Source organism: Sinocyclocheilus grahami, unplaced genomic scaffold (assembly GCF_001515645.1).
Source record: "Sinocyclocheilus grahami isolate Dianchi unplaced genomic scaffold, SAMN03320097.WGS_v1.1 scaffold602.1, whole genome shotgun sequence".
Taxonomy (NCBI): domain Eukaryota; kingdom Metazoa; phylum Chordata; class Actinopteri; order Cypriniformes; family Cyprinidae; genus Sinocyclocheilus; species Sinocyclocheilus grahami.
Window position 1 is genome coordinate 178,768 of NW_015505781.1, and position 25,966 is coordinate 204,733.

At 36.8% G+C, this 25,966-nt stretch overlaps 2 protein-coding genes across 3 annotated transcripts; one reads left to right on the forward strand and one right to left on the reverse strand.

Annotated features, from left to right (window-relative positions):
* The first annotated feature begins 12,485 nt into the window (after window positions 1-12,485).
* Window positions 12,486-17,873, forward strand: lysmd3 (LysM, putative peptidoglycan-binding, domain containing 3). Its single transcript, XM_016240851.1, has 3 exons — window positions 12,486-12,658; window positions 13,490-13,759; window positions 16,624-17,873. Exons 2-3 carry the CDS (start codon window positions 13,496-13,498, stop codon window positions 17,263-17,265), a joined length of 906 nt encoding a protein of 301 aa, XP_016096337.1. The 5' UTR covers window positions 12,486-12,658; window positions 13,490-13,495; the 3' UTR covers window positions 17,266-17,873.
* Window positions 17,874-21,560: 3,687 nt separating this feature from the next.
* Window positions 21,561-22,803, reverse strand: LOC107557435 (DNA-directed RNA polymerase III subunit RPC7-like). 2 transcript variants are annotated; one of them, XM_016240852.1, is made up of 3 exons: window positions 22,635-22,803; window positions 22,341-22,470; window positions 21,561-21,630 (listed from the first exon to the last, which is right to left on the reverse strand). In XM_016240852.1, the coding sequence occupies exons 1-3, from the start codon at window positions 22,743-22,745 to the stop codon at window positions 21,599-21,601; spliced, it is 273 nt and encodes a 90-aa protein (XP_016096338.1). In that variant the 5' UTR covers window positions 22,746-22,803; the 3' UTR covers window positions 21,561-21,598. The 2 variants fall into 2 exon arrangements, with proteins under 2 accessions (XP_016096338.1, XP_016096339.1); XM_016240853.1 differs by lacking the exon at window positions 21,561-21,630 and adding an exon at window positions 21,941-21,996.
* Between the last annotated feature and the right edge of the window lie 3,163 nt (window positions 22,804-25,966).

Consider the following 25,966-nt stretch of genomic DNA (forward strand, 5'->3'; position numbering starts at 1 on the left):
ATATATATATATATACTAAAGGGCCAATCTTACCAAGAATGATAACTATTACTAAAAAGCTTTTAACAAACATTCTAAAGGCCCAGGGTGGTTGAAAACTGTAACATTGGATGAAAACTCTAACATTTTAATAAATGTTCTAATTGTATGACAATAGAGAAGAACACACCACAGCTATAACGATAACGGCACAGAGAAACAATACCATTGAAATCACATTCAGAACAATTTTTTTCCAGCTGATTTATCACTAGAACCGCCACGGGGGAAATTTTACCCATGGCTGTTTTTCAAATATACATAACAGATTTTCAATGAAACATTCAAGTCTCCCAGTCATTGACTTTTACTCAAATTGTGCGACAATCCCCTGTTGTTAAAAATTGTTTAGATAAAACCAGATCAAAAAATGGGGCATTTATACCTATAAACGCCAGCGGGACAAAATTTCATTTTCTTTTATGCTTTAACATTTATGTTTTAACATTGTACATTGCTAGGCAACACCTTTCACCCACTGAATTAGCGGTTATCAGTTTCATAAATAAAGACAAAATGAGTAAAAGGAGGCGATTTATGGATGCTGAAGAGGTATAAGAAGTACTAAATAACATGAGCGATGGAGAGTTTGCTAGACATAATCATTTCATGACTCTAGACAGTTCACTTGACAGTGGCATAATACAGTGAAATAATATGTTCTTTAGCCATATAAATACAGTTGTCATGTGCGTGGGTAAACTTAGATGCTGAAGAGGTATAAGAAGTACTAAATAACATGAGCGATGGAGAGTTTGATGGTGGGGAGATAAGCATCCTGGGTCGGCTCAGCATCTGACGGCTCATCTGACAGCGATCAAGATATCATATTTATGTTTTAGCCTAATGTTACTCATAATTGTTCAAAATTTGGATTATTTATTTTTTGTTTTGCCATTTCTATCGTTTATTGTTTGCTTCTGTGGTGCTATTTAGTCTGCCTGTTTCCTGAAGAAGAATTTTTTTATTATTATATATATATATATATATATATATATATATATATATATATATATATATATATATATATATATTATCTATACACTAGACATAATCATTTCATGACTCTAGACAGTTCACTTGACAGTGGCATAATACAGTGAAATAATATGTTCTTTAGCCATATAAAAACAGTTGTCATGTGCGTGGGTAAAATGTACCCGCTGGTGGTTTTAGGTATACCCTGGCAGTTCTAGTGTTAACATTGACAGCCAATCAAAATCCATTTAACTTGAACAAGCTTGAGCATTTAATGAGGCAGATGATACAATTGCAACATATGCAACTGTCCCCTCTTGAATCCCCTTTGACAATATGCATGCAAGCAACATGATGTCTTAATGATATAATCCTTCATATTTTAAACAGCATTTACTATACAAACATATAGCTGTCTTTATATTAAAAAAGAGGGTCTCTCATGACGAAAGCATCATATTTTGTTGTCAAAAAGTGTTTTTGTATGATGTTTGAGTTGCTGTGGAGTATTCCAGATTGGTCACTTATGAGGTTCCACTACAATTAGGATGATGCCTATGTATGCAGTAGATATTGATGCACCTCACTATGTTTTGGAACAGAGCCATTATGAATACTAGCATTACTTAATTTCATTATCTGTAGGTTACATCACTGCAATGAACAGTGTGGGTTTAAGCTAGGTCTATCTTAAGCTTGGCTGAAGGTCATTTGAGGTTATGCTGGTCAAAGCTGATCAACTATGACTCAGCAACTTGGCAGACTGACTTTCCTGTAGCGGTAACACCAAAAGCTCAGTCACTGCTTCATTATACTTAAAAAATTGATGAAGGATACAGAAACTCACCCATCTGATACTGACCGAATTACGTGTTTGATCAGTTTAAAAAGGCACAATAATAACCAGACTCCATTGGGGTGCATAGGTGAATAATAAACTGAAGTAAACCACATTCAGTGTGGTGATATTACACAGATATTTCGTAACAGCACAACACACACATGAAGCAGCAGAAGCGAGACAGTCATCTCCACAACACGCTCTGTTACCTCAGAAACCGACCTCATTCAGAAAGTTCTGGGAACCTTCAGGGCTCCCAACTATGGAGAGCTCAAAAGACAATAATTGCCGCTTGTGTTGTAGCCCCTCAAGTATTTTTAGACGGGCCGATATCCTGAACATCTCGAGGTTGGGAAACTTAAAACATTTAATAACTGAGTCTAGTTAAAACATACATCATTACATTTGAAGAGAGTATCTGAAGACCACAGCTTTTCGTTGGCGAGACACTCATTTGGTGAGCGTTGCCCCAAATGTTTCTATTTATTTTGAAAGATACAGGGAACCTAGAATTAGTGCACAAAAGTGTGTATGTGAGTGGGTGCCGAGAGGGTTGAGTACGAGCAGATGCCATTCTTTCTGAGGAATGAAAGCAGAGGATAAGAAAATATCCGCTCCAGATAACAAGAATGCCCAAAAGCTCTGTTTCTGTATTGTCATATGTTACTTTTCAAACCAACATTAGCTTCTAGTGGAGGGACTACATGCCAATCAAGTCTGCTGGCCGGAGAGTAAAGAGAAAGAAAGCAAATCTCTCAAAGGTATTGTCCTCAGGCCGTCGTCTGACCCTTTCAACTTGAGCCAACTGCATCCTGCGTCCTTGTTCCAAAAAACACAATGACTTTTTTTCCCCCGCTCAATATATGGGTAGAGGACTAGAGAAAAGGTCTCATTGAATTTCACACGGTGAATGTTCCCGAGGCTGCAGAACTCCATGACCGATGGGCTACTGCAGCAAACAATGGATGAGAGTGAAGAGAAATGCACTTTCAAGGGATTAAACAAGGAAAAGCCTCTCAATGGCAGTGAAGAGAAGAAAAGCAAATTATAAAGCTTATTGCTTCATCGCATGTAGCCAGTCGGACCTTGGCTGAAATGCTAATTGCCTTTCTTTTCAGCTTCGCACACTAAATCGGGGGTGTGTGCGCTTGAGAAAGGCAGGGCACTCACGATTCACAGACAGACGCGCACACACACTCTAAAGATTTTAGGAGACTGTGTTGTACTCTTTTTTTTTTGCAACATTGTTTTCTCTAGTTTTTCTTCTTTTCCCACTCTTTTTTTAAAACGTGGGTACTTCAGCCTTCCAGTAGACCGAATCAAGCCCCCATTCAGACAGATAGTTCTCTTTCTCCCTCGGTTTTCCCTCCCATTCCTCATTTAACGAGCGAGAGATGTGGGAAATTTCTGTCCCGGCCTCTTCAATCTGCTGAGTTTGGCAGCCGCAGGACAGATGGCTGGATTGAGGACAGAGCAAATCCTCGATCAAGTGTAGCTCCCTCACTGACTCTGAATCAGTGGCTGCGGACCCACCGAGTCGGCAGTAAAGTTTGGGTTCCCACGTTATTGTCCAATGTATCCTTAAAAAAAATGTACACCTGTTCATGTTAATACTTGATCCTATTTTAAATTCAATGGCAACTCAATGGCAATGGCAAGTTGCCATTGAGTTGCATCCCAACCAACCCAGTACACCAATACTTATCACTTAACACAACATATTTGGGACAGGACTGTGCTTTTATGACTAGCAAATGAGGGAGTGTTCAGGAAACCTTTTTGACAACAATCATTATTTTTACAATATTCTTTAGTGATGCTAGTGATGCATAAATTATACACTTACCTAAAACAAAAACTACACCAAAAACATAATATCTACAAAACTGACTAAAGCAGCCACAACTAAATTTTAGTTTTAGATACATGGTATATTATTGAAATCTTTACAACCTACCAACGGTAAACTGAAAAATGCCTTTAGATAGCAATGATACTGAATAGACTATGAGGGAACATTTAATGTTGTTTAACATTTTTAACCTCTTAACTCTCACCCCCATTTTTGAATATAGACGTGAAAGTGCTAAATTGTTATAATTCATGAAAGAAAACATTTTGTAATATGATTTTGAAGTACCATTTACATGGTAATGCAATGTTCGATTTTAAAATGGTTTTCACAGGATGAATTTTGAGGTTTTAAGTATTCAGTGGATATATAATTTATGATGATTACTAAAACGTGATAGGGAAAAAGGCAACCAAAAATACTTTTTGTGACAAAGATCACAACTTCTGTTATGATGTAGATTTTTGAGGTGCACTCTTGTCATAAAATTCAAAATAAGTGTTTTTAATCTATTTACTCAAAGGAAGAAGTAAGACAATGGTGTGGAATCCTGTGTACACACTAGTACAGATCCTGATCAACAGGTGGGAGGTGGGAAACAGACACGATCCCAGTTTGTTCAGTTCCTCCACTTCAGAAATTCCTTCACCATGACGAACCAGAATGGGGTAAATACTTGCAAGCAAAGGGAGAGAAAGCAGGCGAGAGTCTGAGTGAGGGGGCTGGAGGGGGGCATGGGGGAAGACAGATGAGGGTCAGCAGGACATCTCGCCTCAGGGCCCACTGAAGATAACAGACGTCCAGCCTTCAAACTGCTTTCACTTTTGTGAATCAACAAACCGCTTTATGTACAAATCCTCTACATTTATGCATGATGGATTCAGAGATTGCATTGTGGCAGTCAAGCTCTTTCACCAGGCAATAGCAAGATAAGACAGAAGGCTCAAGGAAGGGAAACAGGGCTCTATAGATTTGTGGCCCCCTGGGTATTAGGATAAACGCTAAGGAGATAAACAGCCAGGAGGAGGGTCCTTATTGCCCCAAACACAGGCCAGTGCATCCTGGATGAAGTGTCAATAAATGGACATCTCAAAAGGGAGTAAAGTAATTACAAAAGTCCTTAAAATAGTTTAGTCTGTAAGTAAATAAATAAATAAATACAATTTATAAATATGAATATGCTTTTTTTCCTGCTAAGAATTATATTTAAAAAATCATTACCACAACATGTTTATTATATATGGAAAACATAAAAATACCTTAAAAATTTAGACAGACGTAAAAACGTTATAACAAGTATTAAATTCCAATTCTGATAATTTATAATTAGTACATTAAAAGAGAGAGAGTGATCTGTTTGAATTTAATCTGGAAACACACAAAATTAAACTCATAAACCAAGAAGCAATTGCGTTTTGGTCAGATTACCACAGTCAATGTTGACATGTAAAGTTCAAATAAATTAAAATAATTTTTCTAACCAATTAGGTTCTCAAATTTTTGACCAAAGAAAAAAAAAAACACACTAACTACCCGTTTGTCATAACTTGGCAGGTTGGCATTATTTTCCATTATATGCTCAATTATTTTTGTGATTTTGTTTGGTGTCAATAATGACACAGAAATTACACACGTCAGCTAATGTTTAGCATAACTTTGACAATTAAACACATAAAGCATTTATGCAGGGAGAAGTACAGATTTAATTTTCATTTGAAAAGTGAAAAAGTAAAGGCACAGGAACTTTTTAAGCCAAATGATGGTGACTGACTGATTACACCATCAGACTTATTGGAACGGTCTCAACCCTACGAAGTGTCTCATATGACCACCACAAATCAGTCAACATTAAACCTTGGATGGATCAGATAATTTCTGTTTATTTTAGCCATTTATGTAACAAATGTAACACTATCTGCTTTGAGGACAATTGGACCGAAATCATCAAGAGATCATTCATCAGCCAGAAATCTTGGAAAAGGTCTACAGAATAGCTTGTGGTATGGATCAATGCCCCATGTATCCGTGTTGAATAAATCACATTTAACAGAAGCGAGCGATCAAACTCTGCGGGGAGAACACAGTGTCCATGTGTTAGAGAGCACAGCGTGACTCCACACTAGTGTTGCTTTCGTCAACGAAAATTATGACTAAATATCGTCGTCAACGAACCTTTATCACGTTATTATTATTTTTGCAGTATTTCTGTTTCCTGTGTCTCACTTCAGGGGCTGCATCAGGTCGTCACTTCACTTCCTCAAGCCCCACTCGCGGCATTATTTAGAAACACTGCATCTATTATATAATATCCATTTCTAATGCCAATAATTAGAATAAAATTAAAACAGGCCACCATGAAACGGTTTTAAGGACCGACAGTGAAGGTCACAGTTCAAGTTCAATACCCTACAGAAAAAAGGATAAAGCTTTTATTTTGATGCTTAAAGTTGTTCTATAGAACCATGTGCAATAGAGAATGTATGCAAGAGTTACAGAGCGAATTAAGGATGTTCACGCTATATTCATTTTGAATAGGAATCAAGCTTGTATTGCAACATTTTGGAGATTACATTTTTAAGAACAAGCTTGCTTATACCACAGTAATAAAATAAAGTAAGATCAAATCAAGAGAATTCAATTTAAAAAGATTTAGAGAAAGAAAGAAAGAAAGAAAGAAAGAAAGAAAGAAAGAAAGAAAGAAAGAAAGAAAGAAAGAAAGAAAGAAAGAAAGAAAGAAAGAAAGAAAGAAAGAAAGAAAGGAAGGAAGAAGAAAAAAAGAGAGAATGAGCCATATGTAGACCAGTACAAGAACAAAATCAATTTCAGAAAGGTCAACGAGAAGTGAATGTTGACCAAAGACAAACTCTTGAGCAAACTCCATGGCACAATTGTGGCAGACCATGACAAATAACGAGACCTCAAGATTCCTGCTGGATTTGACCATTGCTTCAGAATATCCTGCCATACTTCCATTTTCAGCTCCAGAATAAACAGATACTGAAAAACTGTGCGCAATATGTTGTCAGCATACTGCTGAAGATGCATACAGATTAACATATCAAAAAAGGTCAATGTCTGCTCTTTATGTAACATGACCTGAATCATGTAATGCAGCAAACTCAGTTATTCATGACTGAAAAATTACATTTTATACTTTTATGTTTCACCTTACAAAATGGAAAAATACCAAATGAAAGAAATTATATATATATATCAAACACACACACTGCATATGGAACATGTGCAGGTAGTTTTTTTTCAGCTCCAGCAATACGAGTATGTTATGATTTTACAAGACTGACTTCTGAATCAACCATTTAACTTATAAAAGCTACTTTTATTAAGTACAGTATATCAATGTAGTTTATGGGTCAAAAACGAGATGTCCCCTTTTGGTGACCTCATTAAACTATATTTATAAAAGTGTTTTATATGCACAGAAATCAAGCAAGTGTGTCTGCTTTAATGCAGTGTCTACTTTAATGTTTCAAATAACTTTTGTAAAAACAAAATGGCAAAATATGGGTGAAATAATGTTCCATGATCATTCGACGTAACAGATATAATCATGTACAGCAGACTTATTATTCTTCTGACCTGTACTTATTAAAATGTACAATATAAATGAATAAGGGATCATACTAAATTCTTGATGACAAATTGGTAAAACCTAGTGGTCTGAAGGATAGTGGCAAAGATTGGTAAATATTTAAAATGACAATTAATTAGTATTTTGGGGCTGCACTGTGATCCTTAAACAGTCTTTTAATGTCATCTAATGATTTTCGTTCTAAATATCTTCTTTACTATCAGTATTCTATTCTATATTCTGTAATATCAGTCTTTTTTGGTATACAAACTAATGTTACACTGAATTACATGTTTTTTCCCCCTGTAAATTATGGAAAAAAATTTATAATACCCATTATTTTTTGCTCAGAAAAAAAAATTAAAAAGAAAAAATAAAGCTGTACTTTTATAGTTTGCTTGAGAACCCAAAACTTATCATTTTGTACTTTATTTACCCATAAAGGGTGCATATTAATACCTTACAAGAACATATGAATAACTAAAGTGTACATATTTTGTACAGTACCTGTCCTATATCCTATACATACACAAAAAGTAAGTCGTGCCAGCTGGTTTGCAATAAAACATGGCCTCAAGAAAATCTGCTCAACACAATTGTGCTTCAGACATATGGAAGAGAAGGCTTCTGTTGTCAATGAACAGACTCAGCTGGTGAAGTACAAAGGGAGAGTGCATTAGGAAAGAGCCATTGGGAAAACAATTAAGACAACAAGTCTGTTTAATGAAAAACACAACTAAAATATGTTTCTCTGCCGCAGCATAGCAGACAGTTCTAACAACAGCCTTCCCCATAAAAAAAGACATGGATAGGCTTGTGCGGTAAGGGAGGTAGCTTCCTCCAGCTTTAATGTTTATTCTTTTGTCTTAAGTCCACCTGTCTCATCACGCAGGACCCTGTGCGGTCCGTTTCCTTGTGGCATCAATCACAGAGCGCTCCGTCTGTGAGCAGCGCCTCCGCACATCTCAATGGATTTAGTGTTTATATTACATCCTCTCTGTTTTCTCAACATGTAAGGCCCTATTTAAGGGGAGGTACAAAAACAGGGGCTACCACTGCAAATGTTACACCCAGCCGTGAATCACATGCAATGAATGATGCTCAACTGAAGCTGTATAAGGGGGGTGCAAGAAGATCATTCAATCCATTGAGTCCACAGTGCATCTATTCAGTAGATAAAGGGCGCCCCTAATGAATTAAACACGAAACAGTATAAAACAGACTACCAAAGATGGCAGTTGATGCATTAAAACAGAAGAAAGACTGGATAAAACCATGTTGAATGCATCTACTTTACTATAACATTGGCCAGTGTGGGTAGTAAGAAACTACATCTCATGTTGGTATGTTGGTACTATTTAGTCCAAATAGTAATATTATTTCAAGTGACATATGCATAATTAACCTACATACACATTTTACTGCATATTAATTGTTAGGCCTACATATCAGGCAATAGCAATAAACTACAATTATGCAATAAAGAAATTAAAGTTCCTTAAAGTATATCATCATTTTATAAAAGATGGTAGAAAAAATGGTAGACGTTACAGAGCACCACCTTGTTTTGAACTTGAAAGACTCTGTTTGTAGAATTTCATTTGTGCCAGTTATAACACAAATTATGAGACATAAAATAATTTCTTACCTGTGGCTTTCTCTAGTAGAGAGCTTCCTCTGTCATTCACATCGATTCACAACCAATGCCTTGAGCTGGGACTCAACATAAAGCAGCATCTCTGGGAGACCCTCAACTGTCCTGCACTGGTGGAGACAGAACATTCTGATGGACGTGTGCTCATCACTGAGAGCTTCTCTACAACCAGTAGGAAAAGCTTCGCTCCTTGGGTCCATGTGGAAATCAGAAAAGAGCCCCTTCCGGAGGAACCTCAAAGAAGGAAGCCCAGACACTGAGTCATTACAGTGGGACCTACTGTACAGTATGTGTGTAAATACTGTATATACTGTAGTTATAGAGTTTAAGTTTGTAGAGTATGTTTTTAGCACATTGCTATGTGGTTGTTTGGATGTTTTTGGTGATTATCAGTGCATTGATTGCAGATATTGTATGCATTTTTTAGCACATTGCAACATGGTTGTTGATATTTTGGGTGGTTTCTTGTCCTTGCATGCATTTGCAGAGGTTTCTGATTAGATGTTAGCGTATTGCTATGCAGTACCTGGACTCTTCTGTTTTTAGTGTGTTGCTACATTGATGTTAGGGTGTTTTGAGTGGTTGGTTGGCTTGGGTTGCTTTTGAAGAGTTAAGTGAGGGTAGGTTAGGGTCACACAGATTGCAGCTTGACATGCTGTGAGGGCTCGTGTGCATCAGTGATGTTGAGAGCTACGCCACTGGTGATTCACAACTACTGCTAGGGTCACCCATAATGGACAGATCTCAGCTAAGATGCCAGACGAAGACAAACCACCTGATTCTGGACAGTAGCAGATCGGTCCTTCAGGTTAGACACTCAGCAAGCTACTGGGGAAGAGATGAAAACTGATCAGAGCTGCGTTTCCCAAAAACATTGTACGCTTAAGTACATCGTAGACCCATTGAAACCAATGCAGCTACAATGAACTTACAGTGGCATGCGAAAGTTTGGGAACCCCTTGCAGAATCTGTGAAAATTTGAATAATTTTAACAAAATAAGAGAGATCATACAAAATGCATGTTATTTTTTATTTAGTACTGTCCTGAGTAAGATATTTTACATATTTTTTTTTTTTACATATAGTTCACAAGGCAAAAAATAGCTGAAATTATTAAAATAACCCCTTTCAAAAGTTTGGGAACCCTTGTTTCTTAATACTGTGTGGTTACCTGGATGATCCAGATGATTTGTGATGGTTGTTCATGAGTCCCTTGTTTGTTCTGAACAGTTACACTGAGCAATGTTCTTCAGAAAAATCCTCCAGGTCCTGCTGATTCTTCAGTTTTCCAGCATCTTTTGCATATTTGAACCCTTTCCAGCAGTGACAGTGTGAAAAGATTATTTTTTATTTAGTACTGTCCTGAGTAAGATATTTTACATATAGTCCACAAGGCAAAAAATAGCTGAAATTATTAAAAATAACCCCTTTCAAAAGTTTGGGAACCCTTGTTTCTTAATACTGTGTGGTTACCTGGATGATCCAGATGATTTGTGATGGTTGTTCATGAGTCCCTTGTTTGTTCTGAACAGTTACACTGAGCAATGTTCTTCAGAAAAATCCTCCAGGTCCTGCTGATTCTTCAGTTTTCCAGCATCTTTTGCATATTTGAACCCTTTCCAGCAGTGACTGTACGATTTTGAGATCCATCTTTTTACACTGAGGACAATTGAGGGACTCAAACACAACAATTAACAAAGCTTCAAACATTCACTGATGCTCCAGAAGGAAACACGATGCATTAAGAGCCGGGGGGTGAACACTTTTTGAATTTGAAGATCAAGGTAAATTGTACTTAATTTGTCTTCCGGGAAACATGCAAGTATCTTATGTTGCTTCCGGAAAGGCAGTACTAAATGAAAAATATATATATATTTCAACAAAATAAGGAAAATTTGGAAAATCTTCATCCTGTTCAATAGTAGTTAGGCTCTTAAAGGGATCATATGATGCTGCTAAAAAGAACATTATTTTGTGTATTTGGTGTAATGAAATGTGTTTATGCGGTTTAAAGTTAAAAAAACACATTATTTTCCACATACTGTACATTATTGTTTCTCCTCTATGCCCCACCTTTTTGAAACGCGTCGATTTTTACAAAGCTCATCAGTCTGAAAAGCAAGGTGGAAAATTTGGAAAATCTTCATCCTGTTCAATAGTTTTCACCCCCCGGTTCTTAAAGGGATCATATGATGCTGCTAAAAAGAACATTATTTTGTGTATTTGGTGTAATGAAATGTGTTTATGCGGTTTAAAGTTAAAAAAACACATTATTTTCCACATACTGTACATTATTGTTTCTCCTCTATGCCCCACCTTTTTGAAACGCGTCGATTTTTACAAAGCTCATCAGTCTGAAAAGCAAGGTGTGCTGTGATTGGCCAGCTTTCCAATGCGTTGTGATTGGCCGAATACCTCAAGCGTGTGACGGAAATGTTACGCCCCTCACCATACTGTTGAAGCCCTGTTAGGCCGGGATGAGACAAAAACATTAAAACCCATTACAAACGAGGCATTTGTTGCATCCAGTGGGGACATAATTACGGATTATTATGACTTATACTGTATTTTTACGCGTTGCGCTGCATCGCATCGCGCCACGTAAACATAAAACCCTGTCTGCATTTGTGATCAGAGAAATGACAAACAACAAGTGCTACTCTACTGCCCAAAACTCATGTATTTCCTCAGCGACCAGCACAGATCATCTCTAGGCATGACGAAGCGATATCGTCCGCTTTTGAAAGACCAAAGAAAGTAGTTTCTCTGTCACAATGAAGCACACAGCGTCTTCATGACATGGCTGCAGCGTCAACAATACTACAGTGAGAATAAAAGTTACGCCTTCTTTCTTTGCGTGAACATTTGGGCAGCGTTATGCAAATATTCCCACATCATGACGTAGATATGTGGGGGCGTGTTAGAACGAGCCGTTTTAGGTAGGCGTGGTAACTTAATAAAGAATATATCTTTGGTTTTGAGACTTTAGTCTTTGCAACTTTACAGATCTTCTTTATGCACCAAGAGCTTGTAACACTCCAAAGAGAAAGGAAAAATTGAAATCGCATCATATGACCCCTTTAATGCATCGTGTTTCTGTCTGGACCATCAGTGAATGTTTGATCCTTTTTAACTGTACTACGATGCTTTTGGGAAACACAGCCCAGACTAGCTAAATCTGAGGACAGGTGAGGTGGCATCTATCTATAAGCACTTTATTTCACCACATTAATTTATCACATTATACATAAATCTTAATTTACAGTGCTATGTCCAGTATGCACATTGTACAAATTGACATGGAATAATTACACATTTTGAAAAAAAATCAAATCTACTTTTTCACTGAAACCACTGCGTGTGTGATGTTGATTAGTGAAAATCATTTCAATATAACAATAACCAGTAATCTGAACATTCATTAACCAGTGCTTATTTGTGTATTAATAATCAGATAATAATAACAACAATAATAATGATCATCATCATCGTTATACATAACTTAGTTACCCGTCCCGAAGTTGTTGGTGATGTAGGGGAAACACGGAGCGATGTCGCTGATGTCAGCGCGTGCTCACGCTGTCTCGTGTTGACGTGGCTTCTGTCTCCAGTAATCCAGCAGCTGGAGTAACGCAATGAGGCACATAGCCGAAACTGGAGAATGCCATAATCACTGAAGTCAAGCGGACCACATTCGTTTCTCAGGTAAACCGCACCAAAATGATCAACAGAAGATTATTGAGCGCTAGTTTATTAACGTTACCTGAAATCGAGATGGATAGCAAATCCCTGTTTGTTGATATAAAGTTTGGTTAGCATCATTAGCACGAGATCATTGACCCGGTTTACTAAAGAGGATTTCAAGGTATTGTTTAATCACAGCGTGATATGTTTACAGGAATTGCGGTGTTATTCTGCATTCTAAGAGACTATTTCGTTTCTTTATTCAGATGAGATATTGAAGTTGTGTAACGTTATCGTAACGCTGGCTAAAATAAAATGCTAACTGAGCTACTTAGCTTTTACTTTTATAAACCTTACTAAGTGATTTTATTCAAAAATCATAGCCGTTTAGCGTTTACTTCGTGTGCTTAAAGGCTGTTTGGTCAGATGTCTTTGTTAGTTTCTTGAATATAAAACGTGTATGTTAATCTTTTGAAGTCATGTTTGCATGCTAATACGTGTGTAGCTGCTAGTCAGCTCTACCTGCGAGTGCCAGGCCACATAAGAAATCCAGTTCACATGGAAAAACTAGTTAAACTTTTTTGCTGTTTCAACATAAATTAGCTAGTGAAAATTCCTAAAATAGCGTCTGTTAATGTCGGCCAAGGTTGAATTTAGTCTTATCAGCAGTGTTAGCTGTTGTACACTGCAGAGTACGCCTACAGTAGGCTACTAAGATAACAATCCGTATCTCATTTTTCCTAACCTCAGCAATTTCCAAATAACCTCAGAACCATCAAACATAGAGTAGTTTGTGAAGCACACGCATGTCCAACAAAAACTTAATTCATCTGCCTTTTGTTCTTTTTACAGTGAAAAATGACTGGAAGGAACCAGCACAATGGTTTCCAGTTTGCAACCACAGTGCAGCCACCCACAGGTGGTTACATGTCTGCTTTTGGAAACAACTCGGAGACTGACTACTCGGAGGAGGATAGAGAGACCTTTGAGCTGCGTTCCAGAGGCAGGGAGAGGCATCGCAGGAGCACATCTACAGATCGCAAGGACGATATTGTCTACTTGATACGGGACATAAAAGAGGGAGATACGCTGATCAGTATTTCTCTGCAATATTTCTGTACTGTAAGTCAGAGTTCCCTTGTTCTTCTGTTTCAGTATGTTCATAGAAATGCAACAGGCATGACCATGAAATCTTATGAATGTAAAGTATATTGTTGTATATCATTATACTTGAAATCTGGAATAATACTTTTATTTATTAATTCAATCTTAAATGTAAATTTTAAAGGGATAGTTATAGTCCAAAAATGAAAATTGTGTCATTAATTACTCACCCTCATGTTGTTCCAAACCCGTAAGACCCTAGTTCATCTTTGGAACACAAATTAAGATATTTTTGATGAAATCCGAGAGCTTTCTGACCCTCCATAGACAGCAAGGGTCCTAACACGGTCAAGGCACGGAATCGTAGTAAGGACATCGGTAAAATAGTCCGTGTGACATCAGTGGTTCGACCGTAATTTTATGAAGCTACGAGAATACTTTTTGTGTGCAAAGAAAACAAAAATAACGACTTTATTCAACAATTATTTCCCCCCGAGTCACCCTGGCACCATTTTGGAGAGTACGATGACGATATTATGCTTTCCTCTGAATGTAAACAAGGTGCAGCGCATGCGTGTTCTACGTCAGCAGCACCATGCGCATTCATTGTTTACGTGCAGCTCAAAGCAAGAATAAATAGACCGATTGCCCCCTAAAAACAATGAAAAAACATGTATTAAAAAAAAAACATATATGCAAGAATGGATCTTTTAGATATCTGGAGATTAGAGGTCGACCGATGTATCGGTTTTGCCGATTAATCGGCACCGATAGTTGATTGCTGGAAATATCGGTTATCGACAAAAATCCATGCCGGGTTTGCGCCCATTGCTGAAGCGGCTGAGAAAGGTCTGCTGTCATTACACAGTGCGAGAGCGGCCTCTAGTGGTTGAAATCACTGACAGCACGTGCTATTTGTTTAGACACGTGATACTGCACGCTGAACAGAGCGGGAAACTTCAGACGCGGATTTAAATGCAGCCGACAGAAAATCCTGCCGCACCATTCACATAGTTTTCCTTTAAATTACATTATATTGATCCCGAATCATTGTTAATGTACATAATTAATTGTGTATTGTGCATTTTCAGCAAAACGTTTGTCTTTCTGTGGCTCTAATAAAGTCTGTATGCTTAATTTATAGAGCTATAATATAAGTCGCGCTTTCTCTCTCCGTTTGCTCCATTTTTTAAACACCAAACTTCAAACTCATCCATGCCAAATTGTTCATTCTTGAAGTAAACTTTTGTCTGTTTGGTGATTAAATAAACTGTTTTAGACCACTGCTCGAGTTGAACGCGACGCGTTCGGAGTGTGTGTGATACCGGTGAGTTCTCCTAGACTCAGCGCTGCGCTTTTATTTTGATTAGATAATCATCAAGTGTTCAAGAATAGAAGCAGTTAAAGTGTGAGAGTATACATACAATATCCATATGTATATCATTTTAATGCTAGAGCCTTTGTGTATATATTTAAAGATGTGCATCTTTAAGCATGATAGTTGAAATGAAATGGTAACACTTTAAAATAAGAGTCCATTTGTAGCATTAAGATTAATGAAAGCTGTGTAAGTATTGTTCCTTGTTAGAGTGTGTTAATTTCAACATTTACTATTACTATTATTATTATATATTTTTTTACTCCTACTACTAGTATGGTTCAGTACTGTTTTTGTTAATAAAGCACTATTTTAGTTTTTGTTCAGTATCAATTTTAAAACTATCGGTTAATTAATCTGTATCGGCCAGTGTGGTCCAACCTAACTATCGGTATCGGCAAAATCCACTATCGGTCGACCTCTACTGGAGATATACTTACCCACATCAAAGAATGTATACCTGGACAAATAATGATTTGACTAAACACTCACGTATTGATTTTTGGTCAATTTCTGCATAGTGCAGATGATGTTGAATTGGTGAAAATTGAAACTTCAGTATTAAGAGATCATAAGGATATATTGATTAAAATCAACAAAGATGCTGAAAGTCTGGCTGGTCCTAAAACAAACTATTGGAAATTAAATAAAACCTTGTTAAGAGAATGAATGGTTATTTTACCAATGTCCTTACTACGTTTCTGTGCCTTGACCGTGGTAGGATCGTTGCTGTCTATGGAGGGTCAGAAAGCTCTCGGATTTCATCAAAAATATCGAAATTAGTTATTTATTCATGTCTTAAAATGGCTTGATTGTAACTCTACACCCTTACGTCATTGAGTATAGGTGGATCTATGAATATTAGGGGTGTAACGATACACGTATTCGTATTGAACCATTCGGTTCGAGGCTTTCGGTTCGGTACGTATTACAAACCGAACGATTCATTGGACTAATCCTATTACATTTGGAAAATAAAACAGCTTGAAGTGTGTGATATATAATGTTCTCAGTGCCACTGGGCTCAACAAGGCAGCCTAAATGACGTAACAGGCAATGTGCTATCTGCCCAGTGGCATAACGTTAGCGGACGGGCACGCAGGACACGCACTGCGAAAGGTCCCGCGATAGCTATACGTGTAAGCTCTACACTATACAATTAATTATTTACATTGTGTGCACCTTGTTCGTTATACTCACATTTATTTGTGTCGGCCCACAAACTGAATTCTACATTAGCGTCACAAGTTATTATGTTGCCTTGCTGCTGTAAACACATTTCTGCTTCACATTACACCCCATAATAACAGGTTCTTCCTGATCTTGTTTGGGACACAACTAGCTCTGTATTTTCCCATTACTCCATGTTTCTTAGTTGTTCTGACATGTAAAAACAAAGCAGTCCTGCCCCCAAATAGCTGCCCAAATATATATATAATGTATGTAAGGTTGTTGTCGTCAGAGCTTGAACTGATTGTACTGATTTTCATTCTTGTTATCTCAGGTTGCAGACATAAAGCGGGCCAACAATCTTCTAACTGAGCAGGACTTCTTTGCGCTGCGTTCCATAAGGATCCCTGTGAGAAAGTTCAGCTCATTCACAGAAACTCACAACACCGCTCCCCACAAAAGCAGCTCACCAGGCGGCACTTGTAGAATCTCGGAGATCCTGATTTCTGGAACTTCCTTAGATTCCTCATCCTCTTCCTCATCTGTGGACAGCGTGGAGTGCTTCCTGCAGGAGAAGGACAAGGACATTCAGTTTCTCGTCAAGTCATCTGACCCTTCCAGGAGCGGCCTGAACGAGGTTGTGTCCTCGCTGGAGCAGCCGCTTTTGGGAGACCCCGAGCGTAGACCAGCCCAAAAGAAAGACCCATACTATGGTGCTGACTGGGGAATGAGATGGTGGACCGCAGTTGCCATTATGTTGGTCGTGGGCATAGTTACACCTGTTTTTTACCTGTTGTACTATGAAGTTTTGATGAAAGCAGATGTTAGCCACCATACTACCATAGACTCTATCAGGCCTGGACCAACACAGGCAGCTGCTGCTGAGCCTCATGGGCTACCACGGACCAGTGCTGCCTCTCACCTACAGCCTGCTCCTAAACAGCAACATTTTGTCAAGAATGAAGAGGAAACATAAAGGGGCACTTACATTTTAAGGGAAAATTAATTACATTTTAAGTGAAATTAACTGAAACACGTGAGAGGATCGAGTAATCACGAAATGATTCCAGTCCTGTCAGCATTTGTCCTTGATGCATTTTGCAGTTGATTGCTGGTTTTGTTATGTGTGTGTCACTCATGAGCCAGTGTATATCTCTGTACCTCTATTAAGCTCGTAGTTTGCATCAATGGCAAGCAGCTGATATATTGTTTAAGATATTTGCTGCCACTGTTTGGTTGTCAGGGAAATAAACATGGTAATTTATTTTAGAAAATGTAGAATCCAGATTCAGTATTGCAACTAATGGTAAAAAAAAAAAAAAAAGTTGCTGGTTTTAAATTTTTTAACTTTGCTTGTAAAAAAAGAAAAACAAAACTTAATGGAACCCTAATGGATTCCTGTTTTTTTTCTTCTAGCAAGAGCACAGGGATGATTTGTATAATATTCTCAAACATGTTAGATTCCATTGAAGTAGCAGAGATGTAAGCATTTCTATGAAACATGGAGTACACTGATGACATTTGATCAGTATGTGCCTTCATCCTGTAGATGCAGGTTGAAAATAAAGGAATTATATTTTAGTATCTGAATCTCCTAATTATTTTTAAGCTTTGAATGCTATGTTGACCATGTTGTCATCACTTCCTCCCCCGTAATCATCACCATCTTCATAGTAGTTTGCTATGTAGTCATTTTCCTATGGGAAGAAAAAAAAAGTTTGATCATGCATTGAGTGCTTTTAGTGCTCTGGAATTCAAAGTACATTTGTTATTGATTATTCAAACATGACTGTCGTGTCCTAAAATACTCTGTGCTGTCAAAACAGTTGCACTAAAATAGTTTTCCCAGTAACTGAAACCATGTTAGATATATGCGGGTACTTGGGTGTGCTCTTGACCGATGACAGGAATGCCATAAGGTTTGTTAATGAATGAATGAATACCACAGAAAAATAAATAAACACCACCTCACACACCTGGGGCCCGTTCTTCGTACATCGCTGTTAATAAAGAATAACAATTTGGTCCCTCAGTAAATTCTCTTTGCCACCTTGAAGAATTCTCAGTTACTTAAAGTGTAAATAAACGGCCGGGAAGTAAGAAAACACACAGTCAAATGTATCCTCAATACTTCGATTTATTCATAGAAATACAGATATTATATAGGCATATGTCGAGGGGAGTTTCATCCTCTTAACCAATGAGGATATGAATAACATACACGTAGGATCTTTGGCCAAGAACATGTGTTTATATAAAATAGCCACATGTACAGAAAAACATGGACATATTAGGAATAGACTTTTGCGAAAAATGCTGAACTGTCTTCATGGTTTCATCACGAACTCCTTTACCCTTGTAGTCCTAACATTCATGTCCTTATTGGGGACAGAAAAACAAGAGAAGCTAATGTATACATTTAAGCATGCATACTTCGCATATAAGTAAGACATATTTCAAACATAATATCAAGAGAGAGAGATGGATACAGAAGGAGGAATTCAGAGAGAATGCGTTGTATATAGAAGAATGAGAGAGAGGGAGAAAAAGGAGGGGTAAGACATGTCTGGACTCAACAGAAAGACAGAGAGTGTTTTCTAACAATCGCTAACTCAGTTAGCTGGATTTGATTGTTGACGATTTGGCATGATCTTGGATTGGTTGGTTCTTCGAAGCTCATCCCGGAGTTGCTGTCATAGCAACAGGTCCATAAGCTTAAACCTGCCCGGGAGCAGGCTTATTTCATGTAAACAGGATTAGATTGCATCTTTTTAAGCAGAATTGATACTTAAAACCTGTCCTCTACCACCGCTAATTTATTACAAGAGTACCCTACTAATCCAGGGACAATAATTTAAAAATAATCATTTAAAAATGTATTTAAAGATAATATAATGTTGTGTAGTCTTTAATACTACAGAATGCCAGTTTTACTCACAGAAAGATTTATTCGTCATAAAATTATTACCGGTACTTCATAATTGTATTCGAGTCTTACATGCTATACAAATAATGTAGAGTCGTGCATTCATTTGAGTTATTATAGCTATTATGTGTGGCTTGGTGGAGCACGCAGGAGATGCAGATAACTTGATCTTGACCCTTAAGAAACTTTAATTAATGCTGTCACGTAACAAATCTGTTCAAATATAAAATTAAATGAATTGCTAATTGCTACATTGAAATAAAAATGTAAAGCCTGTACAAATATTACAAATCGTGAATATAAATAATTGGGAATCATGTAAAAAAAAATTTAATAAAATAAAAACAGTGCACATTTCATTTATCTATTATAACATTTATGTACTTTTGTTCGCTTGGCTGTTTCCTTATAAAAGTCCAAAAATTTGTCAAGTTTTTCGTCAGGTGTCTTTTTTAATTATATGTCATTACGTTGCTGTCTTGCCGCCAGCCAATCGCTGCATTGCTGATCGTGGTTTCGAGTATCGATACATAGCCCCTTTTAAACCAACCCATGAACACGCAATTATCTCAGATAACACAATCCAGCCAGGTGCGTTCAAAGAACCGAGTTAGCCAGATCCTGATTAGCTTGGATTTGACATTTCATCTCGGATGTAATGAGCGATGTACGAAGAACAGGGCCCTGAATGTTAGGTGCATCAGATAAACATATTAGTAAATAAATAAGAAAATAGTGTCACATGTTACTAGTGTTGTAGTCAAGACCACCTAATCCGAGACCAAGACAACAGTCACCAAGACTTTGAGCGGTTGAGACAAAGACAAGACCAAGACCAGACCAGCATTGCTCAAATTCATCTAAAGGATCCACATTTGCTGCCTGAGAAATGCCTTATTTTAAATAATTAAATACAATAATAAGACACTTAGCTGTTACAGAGCTGTTACCAAACAAATGAAATCTTTAACAACAAAATTCATCTTTGAACTGCAGTGGTGGCACAAAAGCTGCATCTGAATTGGTACAATTACAAATGCATAAATAATGTTAAAAAAATTGTTTACTGGATGTTTTTATAAAAGCAATATATATTTTTTCAAAACAGTTCATATCGGTATTGGCCCCAAAAAACCCATATCGGTCGGGCTCTAATAAAAATCCACATCTCATACACTCGAGCACTTTTTTTTGCAACAATAGCTTGAATTTTGTGTGTATATGTATTAATTTTGGTGACATTTTTGACACAGTTCCTAATTTCTGACCCGGCATAACAGTATAAATCATTTGTTCTTAACCAGGGTCCACTATGGGGCCTCAACAAACTTCCAAGGGGACCTCAATATGACTTAAAATAGTTTAAAATAAAACAAAACAAGCATTAAAATGAACTAAAACACGTAAAAATCAAGACAAGACAAGACCAAGTACAAATGCGGTCGAGACCAAGACAAGACCAAGACCATCAAAAAATGGCCTTAAGACCGGTCTCGTACTACAACATTACGTTTTACAAACTAAAGGACAAGTCAAAGGAAAAAAAATATTCGAATGTTTCCATTAGTAGAATGAAAAGCTATTTGAAAAGCGGCTTTTAGCTTCGCACACACGTTTTGTTGTGATACAATCACACCAGTCTCGTGCTTAAGCATGCACTATTTAAGTGTTATAGTTAGACTAAAGTTGAAATTAAGAATTTTAATTTCTGTGTTAAATTTCCATGTACAACATGCTACAGATGCTGTTGAGAAAGAATTGTTTAACCTTAAATACTGCTATTAGTAAATGCTTTTACCTCTTCAAGCTCTTCATCAATTTCTTCTTCCTCGTCATCTTTCTTCCCTCCCTCTGCTTCATCCTCCTCGTCTGATTTTACGTCTCCCTTCTTTTCAAGTTCCTGAAAAACAAGCGCAAATTTAAGTGTTATAGTTAGACTAAAGTTGAAATTAAGAATTTTAATTTCTGTGTTAAATTTTCATGTACAACATGCTACAGATGCTGTTGAGAAAGAATTGTTTAACCTTAAATACTGCTATTAGTAAATGCTTTTACCTCTTCAAGCTCTTCATCAATTTCTTCTTCCTCGTCATCTTTCTTCCCTCCCTCTGCTTCATCCTCCTCATCTGATTTTACGTCTCCCTTCTTTTCAAGTTCCTGAAAAACAAGCGCAAGTGAGACAACAGCACAATCCAAACCTATATGTATAATGCAGTTCATTTAATACGTTTAGTATGTGATGACTTATGACTCTTTTGTGGCTTCAGCTCACAATCTACAAAGCAAGTTTATAATTTGTCTGAAATCAGACGATTAAATAGTACTCATAAGTGATTCCTGTATTACCCGGTGTCCAGTTGTCATCTTCAATTCTTTTAATTTCTCAAGTGTATTTCTCCTTGTGCCTCTCCACATCTGTGAATTATACTGGTGAGCACATTGGCAAACACTTTAAACAAGATAACTTTCTTTTAACTTCTAAATCTCTGACTTTTCATATTTTAAGTAACATTGTAAAAATAATAAAACAATCAAATAACAATCACAACTATTTTCAAGGTTATACTATCCCTAATCAGTTATACTATTTCACTTAAAGTTAAATAGATTGAATGTCTTAAGGCCACTGTTAAAACACAACATTGCCCTCAGTGCTCTCAATCATAGTAATATACTTAATTAAATAGTACTCATAAGTGATTCCTGTATTACCCGGTGTCCCAATTCTTTTAATTTCTCAAGTGTATTTCTCCTTGTGCCTCTCCACATCTGTGAATTATACTGGTGAGCACATTGGCAAACACTTTAAAAAAGTTAACTTTCTTTTAACTTCTAAATCTTTGACTTTTCATATTTTAAGTAACATTGTAAAAATAATAAAACAATCAAATAACAATCACAACTATTTTCAAGGTTATACTATCCCTAATCAGTTATACTATTTCACTTAAAGTTAAATAGATTGAATGTCTTAAGGCCACTGTTAAAACACAACATTGCCCTCAGTGCTCTCAATCATAGTAATATACTTTTACAATATGATTATCTCAGAAATCCTAAGACCCCAAGTAGGAAGCAATAGGTATTATATGTTACCAAAATTAAATAAAGGCTACTATACTCACCTCCCTTTCCTGCATGGGGTTTTATGTTAAATGGGAGGTCTTTCATTTGTCCTCTCATCTCTTGTTTCAAAGCTCTCATATAGTCTTCATCCTCTCCAGCTTTCAAAGGCCCTGGTTTATATTCAATTTGCTGAAAAGGAGTGCAGAATTATGTCTTAGATAGTGTAATGCATTTCTCTAAAACAAAAAAAAAAGAAGCAAAAGTCAGGGCTTTCTAGATAATGACTATCGGGCCTAAACAGAAGCAGATTTTAAAGTTCAGATGGAGGAAAAAGGAAGAAGAAAACAACTCACTGGGAAGAGTGGAGTTGGCCCTCTTTGGGTTTCTGGCATGGACCCTCTGGTGAGACCCAGGGCCTCAATGCTGAAAGTGAATGCTGCTATTCCTCTGCCATTTCCTGCCATTTTGGACAGTCAAATGTTCCTTAAATTTCCTGGGTGATGGAGGAGCTGATAAAGTATCAACTGGCCAAAGTATATAATTATGCACATAATTACTACTAGAGGCGTTGTAAACACATTGCGTCGTGGTAAGTCACGCGCGAGCACCAATGTGTATTTTGGCATCAATGACGTGAAACCTAAAACGCGCCATTTTTTTAATTGAATGTTAGGGATGGGCGATACCTCTTAGTTTATTTTCGATCTGATACCGATATTTTCAAATTAATTTTTTCGATACCGATACCGACCTATAAACTAAACTGATCTTTTAAATTATTAAAATAACATAAATAGTAATCATACTCACTTAATATTAGATTTTAAAGCCATGTTTTTTAACATTCCATAGGCCTATTTTGTTTACACTGTCAGAAATAAAATATACTATAATTGTATTTTAGCCCTTTACTGGGGCAGTAACCTCAAAGGTGCAACTATACCCCTAAAAGTGAGCATATTAGTTCCATACAAATATGCATGCTTTAAAGGTGGGGGTAAGTGATTTTTCAAAAACGCTTTAGAAAACGGATTCGGGCCGAATGGACCCTTTTCACAAGACTGTGATGACGTTTTAACGGTCATCAGCATCGTAAATCCTCGAAAGTTTTTCTTATTTGTATTTTTTAAAAATGATGTACATTTATAACACTATTCTTTGTATTATATCACCTTTGCATCAAATTACAAAAAGTGTTTCTAATGCAGCGTCTATGGGAGAGACTGTAAATTTGACATCGTTCGCTCTTCTGACAGCCGTTATCAGTCTCTCAATTTTTTTTCTTTTACTGAAAGTCATGAAAACACGTTTTCTTTTGCTATTTGAGCAAATGGGAATGCAAAACATATATTTGTGGTACTCGCCCATTCACTGCTATTCAAGTTAACCCAACTATGACGACTTCCGTTGCTGGGAAACCCGGAAATGTGAAAAAGGTCCATAGCAAAACAAACTTGTAGCCAATCAGCAGTAAGCGGCGTGTCTACTCATGATGTGGAGGAGAGAGAGTTCAGTGCACAGGACGGATATTAGCCGAGCCGAGTGACAGAAAGATAGAGATGGCGGATAAAAAACAAAAGAGGGAAACGTCTGCGGAACAAATGAAGGCATAAAGGGGTCATATGATGTTGCTAAAAATAACATTATTTTGTGTATTTGGTGTAATGAAATGTGTTTATGCGGTTTAAGGTTAAAAAACACATTATTTTCCACATACTGTACAATATTGTTTCTCCTCTATGCCCCGTCTTTCTGAAATGTGTCGATTTTTACAAAGCTCATCGGTCTGAAAAGCGAGGTGTGCTTTGATTGGCCAGCTATCCAGTGTGTTGTGATTGGCCGAATACCTCAAGCGTGTGACGGAAATGTTACGCCCCTTACCATATTGTAATGCCTTGTCCCGGCCGGAGCGACGAGACAAAAAACATTAAAACCCATTATAAACGAGGCATTTGTTGCATTGTTTTCTCTTCTTTCATTAGCTGATCTGTACTTTCAAATGCGCTTCCAGAGTTTCAATTTACGCTTCTAAAGTTTCCGTTTACACTTCTGACGTTTTCGTTCGCCATTCTGACACAAATCTCTCGTGGGGGCGGGGCTAGCAGCAGTGTGTTCTCATTGGCTACTGAGTTTTTGATTGACAGCTTCTTGACCTGGCAGTGAAGGGGTCAGTGACAGTGTTGCCTTGCCAGTGTGGATGTGAGTGATGAATTTCATTTGAATGATATGAAGATTTTTTTATTATTATTTTATCAGTATTTATCTGCTGCTACACAACATTGTTGAGATGATTTCTTAGGAATAGCACAGACGAATGATTTCATCATCATTATCATCAATCATTGTTGTTATCAGGATACTTGCGGTACGTTTTCTTGATTTAGACCAATCATTACAGGACCTGGTTATCTACATACAGTTACAGTCTTCAATTGGATCATATTTGCTTCGATTAGTTCATATTTTCCCCCTGCACATAATGTACAGTATTAAATGTACTGTATCTGACAATGACCGATGCCATTTTACAAGCGCGCTGTCAATCACTGCACTGTGATTGACAAGCACTACCATGCTTTTTCTGTGTCCAGATTTGACTGTAATAATAATGCAAAAATGGTCACTTCAGATGAATATTTCGGGCAAATCCTAATACATGCAAATAATTGTGACTGAAAATAGTTTCCAGTAACTAGGGAAAAACTTTTGACTATTAACAATCACTTCCGATCAACTGTCATACGTGCATGGGTTACAATTCACTTGTGTTATGTGGATTCTCAGAGATGGATTATTTTCTTAAAAATCTTTGTGTTTATGTCAAGAAAGAAAGTCATATACATCTGGAATGGCATGAAGGTGAGTAAATTAGAGAATTTTCATTTTTTGGGGTGTGCTGCTCCTGTAAAGACAGATATTGCATTCCATTACATAACATACACATTCACTGTTTTGTAACTTATACTGTAACAGGAACTGTTGAAAGGATCATTGCAGTTTAAAACATTATGAATTGTGAACATATTCTGTATATTATGTTCTTGTGCATGTTGTGTAGTAATGTAAATTATGAGAATACTGTGCATTACATGTATATTATGCAGTTAGTGTTTCGTGGATTCTGGTCTTTCTTGTCACAACATAATTGCATCCAAGACTTTCACTTTGATACTTCTGTATATGCTATAGTGACAATAAAGAATGTACATTTATTTGAACTAATTCATATTTTTATTTACATTCATTAAAACTGGTTTATAAAAGTCACACTTGAAAGAGTTGATGATTGTTAAAATGTATTTCCAACTTTAAACGTTAGATGATAATGTTAACTAAATAAAATAACTAAACAAAATTATCAGCATGTTAAAAACAATTGGCTGCAAGAACATTCTTCGTGTGGAATATGTAATAAAATGAGCTTGATTGCCTGGTTGGAAAGAGACTTTCTTGACGTATGAATATATCACACATATATGATAGTATTTCAAATGTAACGTCACAACCTAATTAGACCCTAAAATGCAAAAGAATCATGAGCAATAAACAAATATCCTACAAGAACATTGGACATTATACAATATTTCCAGTATTATATACAGTACTTTAATAATGAAACCTCAATATGACCTTCTTTTTCTCTCGCGTTTGATTCCTAGCGCTCCTAAAAGCTTATGTGGACAGA